The sequence below is a fragment of the Osmia lignaria genome, chromosome 16, assembly GCF_051020975.1.
Source record: "Osmia lignaria lignaria isolate PbOS001 chromosome 16, iyOsmLign1, whole genome shotgun sequence".
Taxonomy (NCBI): domain Eukaryota; kingdom Metazoa; phylum Arthropoda; class Insecta; order Hymenoptera; family Megachilidae; genus Osmia; species Osmia lignaria.
In genome coordinates, this window is record NC_135047.1 from 2,443,838 (window position 1) to 2,456,756 (window position 12,919).

Consider the following 12,919-nt stretch of genomic DNA (forward strand, 5'->3'; position numbering starts at 1 on the left):
CTCAAAGTTTTTCAATAACATTTTCTTTGTGTTTGAACGATTATAATAATTGTTACCCTTCAATAATTAATGAATTCAGGTATTCCTACAAGACAGGTAAACGCGAGCTATAATTTTAATTAATAATGTAAATTTAAGCGCATAAGTACAAGCCTAAACTATAGCCGTAAGTACTTACGCAGAATGAACATACATCCGTTTCTGAAATATTTATTTCATTGTTACCTGAATCTTTATCTAAATCGATAAAAAGCAAACATTCATTTGTTCAAAACTGTACATGCGCTACGTCCGTATGTTAACGTAGGTTAGTAATGAAGGATCTTACTAGTCCAGGGTTGCTAGCACTGTGTTACGTAGATATCGTATCCCAGGTAAAAAGAGTATATGTGTACAAAGAGCTGGCGACGAAGTTTCAGTCAACCAAGTTTTCAGTTTGTGGGGCAGGGTCGTGGTTCATAGGTGTAACATGGAACAGAAAAGGAGGGTGTTAGCGAAGAAGTGAAACAGGAAAGAAGAGCAAGAGGATGGCTTTATCGAGCGGCGACTGCGCCAAAGTGTTATTCTCAACACTGCCGTCTACCGGCTAACACCAGTCATCCTCAAGAGACGATAACATGATACTCTTTCTTACCTATTTTCTCATGTTTCCTTTTCTAATTACTGTTCATCACATTTCTTCCATCGTAATAAACCATTACCCTTAATCTAAATTACACAAACCTACAACTTTCAACGGTAAATCTTGAAAACATTTTGTGATTCAATCATGAGTGTTTAAAAACATTTACAAAGACATTTGATTCATGCAATTATACTTTTCAAGCTATTTACTCACCACTTAAATCATTAACCTGGCACGTTCTAGTTCATTCTTATTGAAACATTGAACTTAGAGTAGTCATTTCAAACGACTAACACTGTACGCTGCGATCATTGATGTTTCCAGTGAGATTATTGAAAAATCGATGGATAATTGTTTCAGGTCAATGAGACGATCTGTTTCGAGCATTTTCATAGACGATTTAACATGGTAATCCTTTTTTGTGATAGATCTTCCGCTATGCAACGAGTTGTACTGTCCGGTGCACGCGCCTTACGCTTTTCCCACCCTGTTATTTTACCCCCTCTTTTTTCGACCACCCCCTCCAGAAACGAGTGCCCCTAGATTCTGGCAATACTTCTCGCAACCGAGACAACGGGACAGTTTTCATACGGCGCACCCTCTTGCCGATTCGGTTCCACATCAAATGATACGGATAGCGAGCCTGTGCTTTTACGCGGTTCGTGTATCCGTTTTACTTTGATCGCTGTCTACTTATTAATCGTTCGCGCGTGCACAAGCGTGTTAATTAGAAAAGGTGCCTTTAACGTGTTAAGTGTTGACAGGTAGAGTGGGATCTTGTACGATCAATCAGTTGTTTTGTTCAACAATCTCCGATTCCATTTACATTTTATTCGATCCGAACAAACAGCCTTTAAAGTAACACGAATACATAACCGTGCGAGTCCGTACAATCAATTCACAGCGAAGCCATAAGTCATAAAATTTGTACGGAGATGTTCGACTAAAGTAAATACCGGTAGTCAATTTTAATTGATCCCGCACCCACGGGACTTATGCGGTATTCTCGTGTTGTTCGAACGAATTCAACTGTGAAATTTATTAACGCACCGACAGGGGAGGAAAAAAGGAAACTCTCGCGCCTCTTTTCGTTACGCACGAAATGTTAAAGTATAATAATCAGAGCGATCGGTATGTTTGCGAATTAAGGGAGTTTTTAAATCGATTGGTATAACAAAGCAATTTATACAAAAAAGGTAGCGACAAAATTGCATATTTACTTCTAGTACACGAATAAATTATTTAATATGTTTCAATTAATTATTATAATATGTAATAAATAATAACTTGAATGACTCGTGAAATTAATTTTCATACCATTCAATTTTCTCTACGAATACGTTATTGTTATTTAATATTATATTTATAAAAAATTGAGGGTAATAGCAATAATGGCTCTTGTTGCAAGACATTTAAATCTAAACGGTAGTCATTTGGGTCAGCAACATGAAAAACTCGCTCGATTCGGTTTCTTCCCGTTTATTTTGTCAAAACTTGTATCCTGATCGTTACTTGAATTATTATCTCGTTGATTTTTGCCAAGATTAATGCACGCAAGAGACGAGCTTCGATTTTCTATTTGGCATCACTCCAACTAATGCTTGCTAGAAAATCAAAGACGTGAAAACTTTTTTAATTTATCGCCGTGGGCAAAGTAACGATTGTACCCTTTAGCCGCATTTCATTCTTTCTATAGAAGCTACCCTTTCTCTGTGTATATATATGCACGGTGCATTTAAATCGTCGGGAGAAAATCAGGCAGAAAATATAGGTTTGTTCCTCTCCAGCTGAAACGAAACAAAAGCTTTCCCTCAAATTGCTCGGCTTTCATTCAGAGTGATAACTTGATCGTTGCGCTGATGAGTTTGCCTGTATTTCCCTATTCTGTTCCACTTGTTCTGTCGTCGCGTTATCAGCACGAATGATCGGAAAAAAGTTTCGTCAATAATTTATTTTTATATCTTTTTTAATTTCTCGTGAATTCACCGTTGATCGCGATGAAAAGAAAAAAGGATTTCCACGAAACCGCGATTGTATAATGTGATCCGTTTCTAACGCATCGTAGTGGAATAAATGTGATGTTGAAGTAAAATGCTTGCATAGATAGGTCCCGGTGGAAAAAAAAGTGTATAGAAACGCACATGCCATGACACACTTGAAAAGAGTTTCGTGACAATCTGTTTAATCTTCGCCAGTAAATGAGATTTATGGCGCAAACAGTCCTCTTTTTTATTTTTCATTATCTTTTCTCTACATAAATCATAAGCGAATGCGGGTAGAGAATAAAAATGATGGAATAACAGATTTCTCGTTACGCGATAGTGTACCCTCAGATATATTTTATTAGTATTTTGTAATTATCTGAAGTTCAACGTGAAATCGAGGAAAGAATAAAGGTAATGTGTCAGTGTTGATGGGAAATATTGCACGTTTTTCTTTCTTCTAAGAGGAATATCGAAGAAACATGTTGGCACGAAGATACTCTATTACGAGACCCACGCACCGCGACTTCGAAGGTTTCAATTAGACGACGTAATCAAGTGAATCAGAACTAGTAATAGCTTTTCGAGAATCTATCTTCAACGATGATGCTGAAGGAGGAACGCGACGGTGGCTACAAAAGAAACTGTTGTCCAACAATAAGATCATCGGGGAGCGAGCTCGAGAGACGAAAGATAAGAAAAGATCGACGAATCGTCTCGAGTGTGACAACCGATTGAACTGATAGTTTCTTCTTTTTTTTATCGTGGATCTACAACGTAGCCTAAAGGGATTCTGGGCTCTGGAATCATAAGCTGGCATCATGGGGAATGGTATGAATAAGGTAAAAAATGAATAATTAAAAATTTCTTTTAGATGAATAAATAGTGAAGGAATAGTAGCATGGAATGTTTATCCTAGTTTAACCCTTTCGTGACAAGTTCATATACACTCCACTTGATATTTTTTGTCCCTGTGGAAATGAAATTCAATTCTTGTGAAATTGTAAATGCGTCACGTGAAAAAGACCTCAAAAACAAAAAACGAAAAAAAAAAATAAATATGAGACAGGATCTCGCTTTAAAAAAATTCATTATGGATAATATTAATATTGATTATTACAGTTTAGAAAAATTAATAAAAATACCTCAATGTCTCACGAACTATCTCACTGTAAAATAAATCATTTATCACATATTTTATAATTATAAAAGAAATTTCAGTCTACTCTTCCTTAAAGAAGCTAATGATGCACGTGCTTGTACATCTTGTTTTGTTAGTTACTATATGTTAAGCTTGTAAGATTACGTCGTGGTTGCTAATTTTATCTGTCCCAGATATTAAAATTCAAAAGATATTTTTAACATTTTCTACTTCTCAGTATATCCTTTTTATATTTGAAAAGCTTGATCATTTAATTTTGAACCACCCTGTACGTCCATTAATTTTCCATTAGATGAACTTGATTTCGAATTGTCACGGAGTAACATGAAATTAGTCGTTCCATTTGTCGGAAACTTTTGTAATTCTCCAATAAATCAATGCTCTAATATACAGTTTTAAGAGGCATCGTACGATGCATAATATCGCAACGATGCACGTTGAGATTTCAATCGATGGTCCCGATGGAAAGTTAAGAGCTGTACCTTTGTTCTATCGTTCCACCAAAGACACCTCATTTAAGAATGCCGCATCGATTAAGCGATTACCACGAGTCTCACCTGGTTGTACAGGTTCGAGTGATCATCCAGAAAGATGAATGATTAACGGTGAAGCACATGCATCAAAAAGCTGCTCCATCGATTTTTTTTTTCTTTTTATTTTTTTTTTTCAATGCTACCTCGACATCCACGTAGCTCAAGTACCGCTCGACTTTTCTCCTCACGCTAATTGCGATAGGAAGCATCAACTCATCTTCACATGAATTTAAGTGTCGCTCTTGTTACGAGTCTGAGCAGCGTTTAGAAAATAAATCCTCCGAGTAATTCGAATAATTAGCGATACATCCGCGATGGAATTAACGAGGGGAGTGAAATCACCCTTCAGAACACTGATTTAACGTCAGAAAGATTAAGGAGATGCTTGAAATCTCTTATTTCTTTTATATAAAAAATATTAAAATATTAGAGATGAATATTTCTAAAATAGAAACGAATAGTTGTCTAGGAGGATAATTTTCTAGGGGTAATAATTCCTAAGCTCCATCTTTCTCTGTAATAACTTCACGGAGCTAATTAGACTTTGTATGCAAATTTCTCCCTCGATTCGGAGAGTTGCGCGCTATGCCTTTACATAATTATTACTTTTGGTATGCTCTATAATTACCCAAAGTTCAAAGGTAAAGTTTCAACCTAATATGACGCGCTCCCATCGTAAGTTGTCCCAATGAAAAAATTAAATTTGCAAATCTTATTAAACTTCACTATTCATCTCTTTCATATTTCACATCTGTAGGTACTTCCTGGCCTCTACGTCGGGAATTATCATGATAGTAAAGATGCTGATCAATTAGAACGATTCGAGATCACCCATATTTTGGCAATTCACGACACTGCTCGTCGATTGCATTCTGTAAGTAGAACTTAAAAGTAGAACGTTAAATAATAGATTGTATAAAATATTCAACGTATTGTTTGTAGGATAAGCATTATTTATGTATACTGGCGTCGGACAGTCCAGATCAGAACTTATCTCAGTATTTCTCCCTGTGTAATGACTTCATTCACGCAGCTCGTCTGCGCGGTGGAAACGTTCTGATACATTGGTACCTGCCATGTTATGATATTAATTTTCCTTTAATCAATACATTTTTATCTGGATCTCAAAGAGATTGATGATATTCGATTTCAGCTTAGCCGGTATGTCAAGGAGCGTGACAGTAGCAGTGGCCTATATTATGAGTACCACCAATCTTTCATGGAAAGAGGCACTCAAAGTGGTCAGAGTAGGTCGTTCCATTGCCAATCCAAACGTCGGTTTTCAGCAACAGCTAAAAGATTTCGAATCTAGCCGATTGCACGAGGTACTGAAATGAATACTTCAACTAAATAAGTGGCTATTTCATCTCAGCCCGCATCGGGGTTAACATTCATCTTGTCTGACACAGGAACGACGTAGGCTGAAGGAGCGATTTCCAAGCTTGGCACTGGCAGAGTCCGATGCAGAAGTGTGTCGTACTACTTTGAGAAATTACGAAACCATGGCATTGGCACGGGAGGTGTGCGAGGGAAAATGTGCCATGGGCCGTCCTTGTCCGACTGGACTATGCAGGCAACCATCCAAAAGGTATGTTAACGTTTTGTACAGCGTTGATTAACACGGCTTCGTTTGGAAGAAGAAATGAAATCGATAAAGTTATTCGATTCGTTCGTGTATTTATAGAAGTCCAAGAAGAAAGCCATCCACGGGTAGTACTAGCAGCTTAACCAGTGGAAGAACTCCGCCACAAACACCACGAATGTTACCGTCTGCACCACCATCACCTGCTATGCAGAGATCAAGTAGCGTACTTTCGGCTGCGAGACCAAGAAGCGGTCCTGCAGGTTTACATTATTACACAGGGGGATCTGCACCTCCATCTAGGTACCATAGACTATCGTATCGTAAAGGAAGTCATGAATAAATTATCAATTCTCTCCTTGAACCTTTAGTACTATCATGTGAAACTTACAGAGCTGTGTCAAGGGTGGATTTGTCCGCGGCTGTGGCGTGCAGCAGTAGCAGTACGAGTTTGTCATCAGTGGGTAGATCCGGTCTATCTAGTAGTAATTGGCGTTTAACAGCTGGATCAGCCCCAAATACACCGAGGCCAACACCACCGGTATCTCCTCAACGTTGGCCAAGGAGAGCTTCCAATCGCCAAACACCTCAGTTGCCAGTCTCATCAGAAACTCCATCTACGACGACGTAGCACTTGAGGAACTTCCGTTCGTTCACGATTTTACCTGAATAATTTCAACGTCGTATCACGTCGACGTAATGTCAGTATTTCGTTGCGATTCTGTTGCTTGATGAGTGAAAGAAAGAATCGTCGAGAAGTATCGAACGACGGAGAACTTTGATAACATGCACTTAAGCTTCCCAGTTTGAAACGATGTTCAATTATGTGCAAAAACTTTTTCAGGAGTCTCTCAGTGAACTGCTTCGATCTGCTTGTGCTAATTCGCGAGATTGTTTGGCAAGACTATAGCACTCAGCACAACGGTGGTTTCTGCTTTTACGGGTCGATAGTTATATTTGTTAATCGCGTAAGAAAAACGACAGACTGTCGTTTGTATTGCTAATAATAATTGCAGACGTCACAGGTGGAACCGCACAAGGCACACATATTTTCTTTTCGCTTCAAGCGAATGCGTAAGGCGGAAATTCAATTGTTCAAAAGGGTCCGCGTTTCAGAAACTCACAAATTGTTCATTGACGCGGTATAATTTTAAACGTGCGTTACAATCATCGACAATCTTACGTATGATTCTAGGATTCTCGTTAATTGACATTCTTTTTTTATAAAAAAAAGAGGTGTACCATGAATATTGTTATTTACGACGAAGCTATGAAAAACTGTCCAAAAAGATCTCTTCGTTTACTCGTGTAAAAGTCCACTCGTAGAGGATTCATTACTATGTATGGAACGTAGAGTTAGAAGTACAGAAAATCATTGCATTCAAGGGAAAGCGCTTATTCTCGTGTTTGTTTATCAATCATCGATTCGCTGTAGTTGTAAACTCGATCATATAATAGCACACGCTTGATCACTTTTCTAAAATCAAAGCTTGATGCCAATATTTGTATTCAAAGAGAAACCAAATTTTAATGGCTATCCTGAGAGATTGAAAAGGAGTATGCCATTGATATCGTTAATAATTGTGAATAGATTATTTGAGTATTAAAAAAAAAAAATCGATGAAACACGAGAAATATGAAAAGATCAAGAGCTGTTGTTCCCTCGAATCGTTCCATTAAGTTTGTTCGCAACCGTCCATTGCAGTTGTTGGATTTTGTAGCGAAACCACGCTGTTTAGCGCAAGTTGTTAATCTAAAAGGAAGCATATTAAAACATATTTGAAGTGTGTGTGATGGAAGCATTTTATGCACACGAAAAATAGATATATATTAATACATTAAGCCTAGGACGATTTTGGTAAAAAATTTGTATGACTATCTTGTTAGCGCTAAAGGTTCACGGCTCACTTCATAGGCGGCCCCTTCCCTACGCTTCCACCCGTGCCGTAGGCGGCCGCGGGAAGAATGACGAGACAGTGAAGGGGCCCCCTATATATAGGTCTGTGGCCGCCCGCCTCACACGCACTTACGCGCGAAAATTTGAATTAATATTTACTTTGTTATTCGTACTGTTCAGTGCTATACTAAATTCTATAATATTTAATAATTAAAAATGATGCTATTTTTGTTCTAAGTCATTTTTAATAATAATATTATTAAAATTAAAATTTTGCGTGTGCAAAAAATACCGCTGGACATCGCACACACTTGTATGCATTTGTAAGCATACGTTGTTGCAAATGGATTTCAGAAGATTTTATAAACTGTTGGCAATGGTGATTATTATGCGACTATGTCGTAGATTAGATAGACACGTTGTTATTTTTTCGTGCACCACAGGTATGTACGATTCACGCACGATGAGTGAGAAAAGAAAGAATCCGAGCGAATCTTGTACCTCATTCCTCTAATCATCGAGGCATATTTCTTAGATTCACACGATAGAAATATTTATTTTTCTAGAATCACTCGACCGTATCATAGATTAAAACGGAATAGTTAGAAAGTAGAGAATAAAGTGCGCAGATAAGAGTATATTAAAAAAATAAGAAAACAAAAAAAAGCATTTCAGTCAACTTTTTAGCGTTATTCAATCCAGAAGGATGATTTTAACAATAACACTGACTAGGTAATTGTAATTGTATTGTTAAAATCACTTTCTTTGTATATGCTGTACTCGTTTGAAGAACTTGATCATTAAGAGTCCAATCGATATGATCGATTACTGGTTTACTTGTTTGTTATTATTTTTAAATATTCAATTAAAGTATAGTGATAATGGAGCAATAATGTGATGTGAAAAACGTTCACGATTCAAAGTTTGATCCAGTGATCAAGATCATTTCCATTGGTCTTTTCAAGATCATTAATGTTCTCAATTAATTCAAAGGGGTACAACTATGATGATGTTAAAAATCCACAAAGTATTTTTTATAAACTTATTGTTTTCAAACGTTTGCTGGATATTGACATATCGCTGTTATAATAATTAAATATATATATATATATACACCGATACACACAACGCTTGACCATTTAAATACGAAAATATATATACGTATATATATTTGTAGAGAAAGAGAGTGTGTGTGAGAGAAAGAGAGAAAACAGTTCTAAATTATACATATATATACGTTCTTTCATCCTATTGTTAGAATTTTCATTTAAATATATTTATATTTATTTAATCATTATATTTTATTTCAATATATTTATAGAATGATCCATATTTTTTATTTGATGCTTATGCTACGTGAATTTAGGTTGTGACTGTGAAAATAAAATAAAATTATGAAAGAAAAGGAATGATAAACGAAATGTCTTTTAAAAATTAAATAATGATTCGTTTTAAGCTTGACAGAATAACTTTCGAAAACACTTTAAGTCGCTGTTTATTTTTTAGAATTCTATTGTTAATGAAATATTAAATTAAGGGGACAAATTGAAAATATACATGCGATTTTCTTCAAAGAAAGTTAGTTTCTCAATGATTTTAAAATATTGTAAAGCGACTTGTATTTTTTAATTAGAATATAGAATTTCCTGATGCGAGCGTCGAGGCCGAACTTCGAATTCCGCGTCGGTAAAACAGTCAACGTTTCATCGAAAATTAGGCCGAACAGAAACTGATTTAAGCGCCACTTCAATTATCGCATGCTATCAACCCTATCAACTAACGGCATGCTATACTACGTCACCTTTCGCGTACACCTAAATGAGTTCCGTAAAATTGTAGTTGCAATGTGATACACTTCAGAATCTGAAAGGCATAGTTCCTGAAAAATATATAACAGAGATTAAATAGAAAAAAAAGGATAAATTTCGCAGCCATTTCTCTCGTATTATTTGCTGCATTATTAATAAATGTACCATAGAAATAATGATACAGTTATTAATTAGTCATCAAATAATAACGATTGCCCAGGTCTTACCACGAGGAGGTTGCTATGGTTTGGAGACCCGTCCTACCTCATCCCATCCACCCTCCATTTATGCAAATTTTTACTTTCATTCAGTAATGACTTCCTCTCGAAAATTGTTATAAGAAAAATATTTGTTAGTCAACGTGGCGAATTTCTAACAAATGAAAAGCAAAAATTATGTGTTCTGTAGACAAGAGCGAGATCTGGCGCCTGACCAAAGTCATGGATAAAGTCATGGCCTCTCCAATGTACAACGTCTCTGCTTGAAATATCTTCGCCAGGGTTGATTTCTTTCTACCATTGCGTATCAAACAACTTCGTTCTTTCTAAATTCCATATTTTGTGATTTTCTTTTGATTTTATTTTTAACCGACTTGGAAAAGAAGGAGGTAATTAGTCATTTGTAATTAATCAGAAATCATACAAGTTCCTTTTTCAGGAACTATAAAATTACTATAGTTATACGTTCTATATGGTAATATTGCAATCCCGAAAATACTTTTCTGAATTTAAACTATTGTTTCCCAATTCAAAAATATATAAATCTTTTTATTGTAGCTCTTAGCTTGATATCGCTTTCTAAAAGTTATCTTTAGAAAACGATATCAATTACCAGGTCACACCACATGGAGGTGGCTACGTTAGTGACCCACCCTAAAATCATAAGAACGTGAAACCATTCAAAACATACAACATAAAATAAAAATTTTAACAATACAATCTTGAAATAGAAAATAAAATTAACATCCTAAAATCAGAAACAATTGAGAAAATAATAATAATTTAACAATAAAATGCTGTAACGGAAAACATAATTATTAGGATTAGATATACAATAACGTGAAACCATTCAAAACAGACAACATAAAATAAAAATTTAAACAATACAATCTTGAATAGAAAATAGAATTAACATCCTAATATCATAAACAATTGAGAAAATAACAATTCAACAATAAAATGCTGAAATAGAAAATATAATTAACATCATAATTTCTGTAACAATTAACAAAATAACAATTCAACAATAAAATGCTGAAATAGAAAATATAATTAACATCATAATTTCAGTAACAATTAAAAAATAATTCAACAATAAAATGCTGAAATAGAAAATATAATTAACATCATAATTTCTGTAACAATTAACAAAATAACAATTCAACAATAAAATGCTGAAATAGAAAATATAATTAACATCATAATTTCAGTAACAATTAAAAAATAATTCAACAATAAAATGCTGAAATAGAAAATATAATTAACATCATAATTTCGATTACAATTGAAATGAAAAATGCCGACAACAGAAAATATAATTACCATTACAATCTCGGAGTATGTTTTAAATAAATAGAACATAATTAAAATAAGAACATGAAATATAATTGATGTGCAAATCAATAAGAAAAGAATAATTTATTTCAATAAAGCAATAAATGAAAAAAAAATAGGGGAAATAAAATCGCGAGTTGACCATTCAACGAGCTGGGTATTGAACTCGTAAAATGTCGAGTTCAATACGTCCTGGACGGTATTATTCATACCGTTCAAGGAAAAACACAAAAAATGAAAAAACAAATTAGCGAGCATAGTGACAGAATGACTGTCCATCCGAAGATGGAGAGACATTAGTAGTTCCCCTCTTCTGGGCAAATTTTGCCGGGGCTCTTCAGCATATAGCCTCTTCTTTCTTCGGCAATAGCCTCACAAAAATCACTCGCGAAAATTTTACGTTTGCTCAGACATTTGTAAAAACGTAACACGTAAACGAGCAACGATCCCTTGAATCGCTACCCGCATACCTGCACAATTTTTGCAAATGTCCAAGCACAAAACACTTTTTAATTTCACTTCACTTCACTTCACTGCACTTTCACTTTAATACTTCATTTTTGTAATCGGGTCTAGTACCACGACTACGACTTACAAACTAATAAGGCTTGGCCTTGAAAAAATCAAGAGAGAATGCTAAATTAATTAATTGATCAACTAATTAATTTGCATTTTCATTTTTCCTCTCGATTTTTTAATTTCCAACCCCAGATACAAGCTTCTCACGTATTAGAGGAGAATACGAAGAGAAACATGAAAGCTTGCTCTGGCCCTGCCTACTTATAAACTAAACTCAAACACACCAGAAGTAAACTACCTGCCTGCCTATCGCTATATTTAAAAAAGGGCAAAAATCATTCTCACAAAAATTCACTCCACGGTTCTCATACAACCACCCGGGTGCAAAAATGCCTACACCTAGAGAGAACGTCCCGGGACGCCTCCGACACCCGAGTTCAATTCAACTTTCACACTCTAATAAAATCATACCTTTTTGCTGAAATCGACTGACAAATAATAGTGAACATTATGCTAAAGTAACACATTTCATTTTCGTATTCTATTGAATTATCTAATGTAAAAATTTGTCAATTTATTCTTGATAAGTATTTTGTAATGTTATAGTAAGTTAAGATTATTAATAAACGATACAAATCCCACATCCTAACCACACACACACATGTGGAACTTCTATCGTGGTTCACTATTGGTTCACTACTTTTGTCAGTCGCCAAAATGTATTACACTTAAAACTAAACCTTGTCCACCGCCCTCCACCCACGCGAGTACATCTAAGTACCCGAATGAGCTTTGGGCATAAAAATGAACAAGGCCAAAGGTATTTTCACCTACCAGTTTTCTTCATGTGTGCTGAAATGCCTAAGCTAAAACGTATCATTAGCAAAAACTAAAGATGATATTCTCACTTTATTAAAAGTAAGAATATCGGCGAAATTTCACGGCTCCGATTTAGTATATGGGCTGGCCCCCCCAGGGGGTTTTATTTTTAACAAAGGTGACTCGACTTTGAAAATATAAAGCTCGAAGAGCAAATACAGAAAAGCAAAATTGAGCAACTATGACATAAAACATGGTGCACTGCTAATATCAGTTGGCAACGGAGGTTCTTAGGCCCCCTGGACTTGCGCCCGACGCTACATACCACCCACCCCGCCTGGACGTCGTAACGCCAGGACAGGATGCACCCCTTCGCTAAGAGCGCTACCCGCCCGTCCAACACGTTGCATCCAACGGTGTCAGATTGACGGACGCCCAT

General features: G+C 35.7%; 1 protein-coding gene across 5 annotated transcripts; it reads left to right on the top strand.

Annotated features, from left to right (window-relative positions):
* Positions 1–318: 318 nt before the first annotated feature.
* LOC117601200 (uncharacterized) lies at positions 319–10,180 on the top strand. 5 transcript variants are annotated; one of them, XM_076693013.1, is made up of 9 exons: positions 319–738; positions 986–1,033; positions 3,073–3,449; positions 5,060–5,176; positions 5,245–5,369; positions 5,456–5,627; positions 5,712–5,890; positions 5,987–6,187; positions 6,278–10,180. In XM_076693013.1, exons 3-9 carry the CDS (start codon positions 3,429–3,431, stop codon positions 6,513–6,515), a joined length of 1,053 nt encoding a protein of 350 aa, XP_076549128.1. In that variant the 5' UTR covers positions 319–738; positions 986–1,033; positions 3,073–3,428; the 3' UTR covers positions 6,516–10,180. The 5 variants fall into 5 exon arrangements, with proteins under 5 accessions (XP_076549128.1, XP_034173560.1, XP_034173561.1 ...); XM_034317669.2 differs by lacking the exons at positions 319–738; positions 986–1,033 and adding an exon at positions 1,080–1,821; XM_034317670.2 differs by lacking the exons at positions 319–738; positions 986–1,033 and adding an exon at positions 1,080–1,404.
* Positions 10,181–12,919: the final 2,739 nt, after the last annotated feature.

Coding starts and splice junctions, on each gene's coding strand:
- LOC117601200 (XM_076693013.1), top strand. CDS start 3,429: ATGGGGAATGGTATGAATAAG. Junction 3,450..5,059: donor TGGGGAATGGTATGAATAAG/GTAAAAAATGAA, acceptor TCACATCTGTAG/GTACTTCCTGGCCTCTACGT. Junction 5,370..5,455: donor GGAAACGTTCTGATACATTG/GTACCTGCCATG, acceptor ATTCGATTTCAG/CTTAGCCGGTATGTCAAGGA.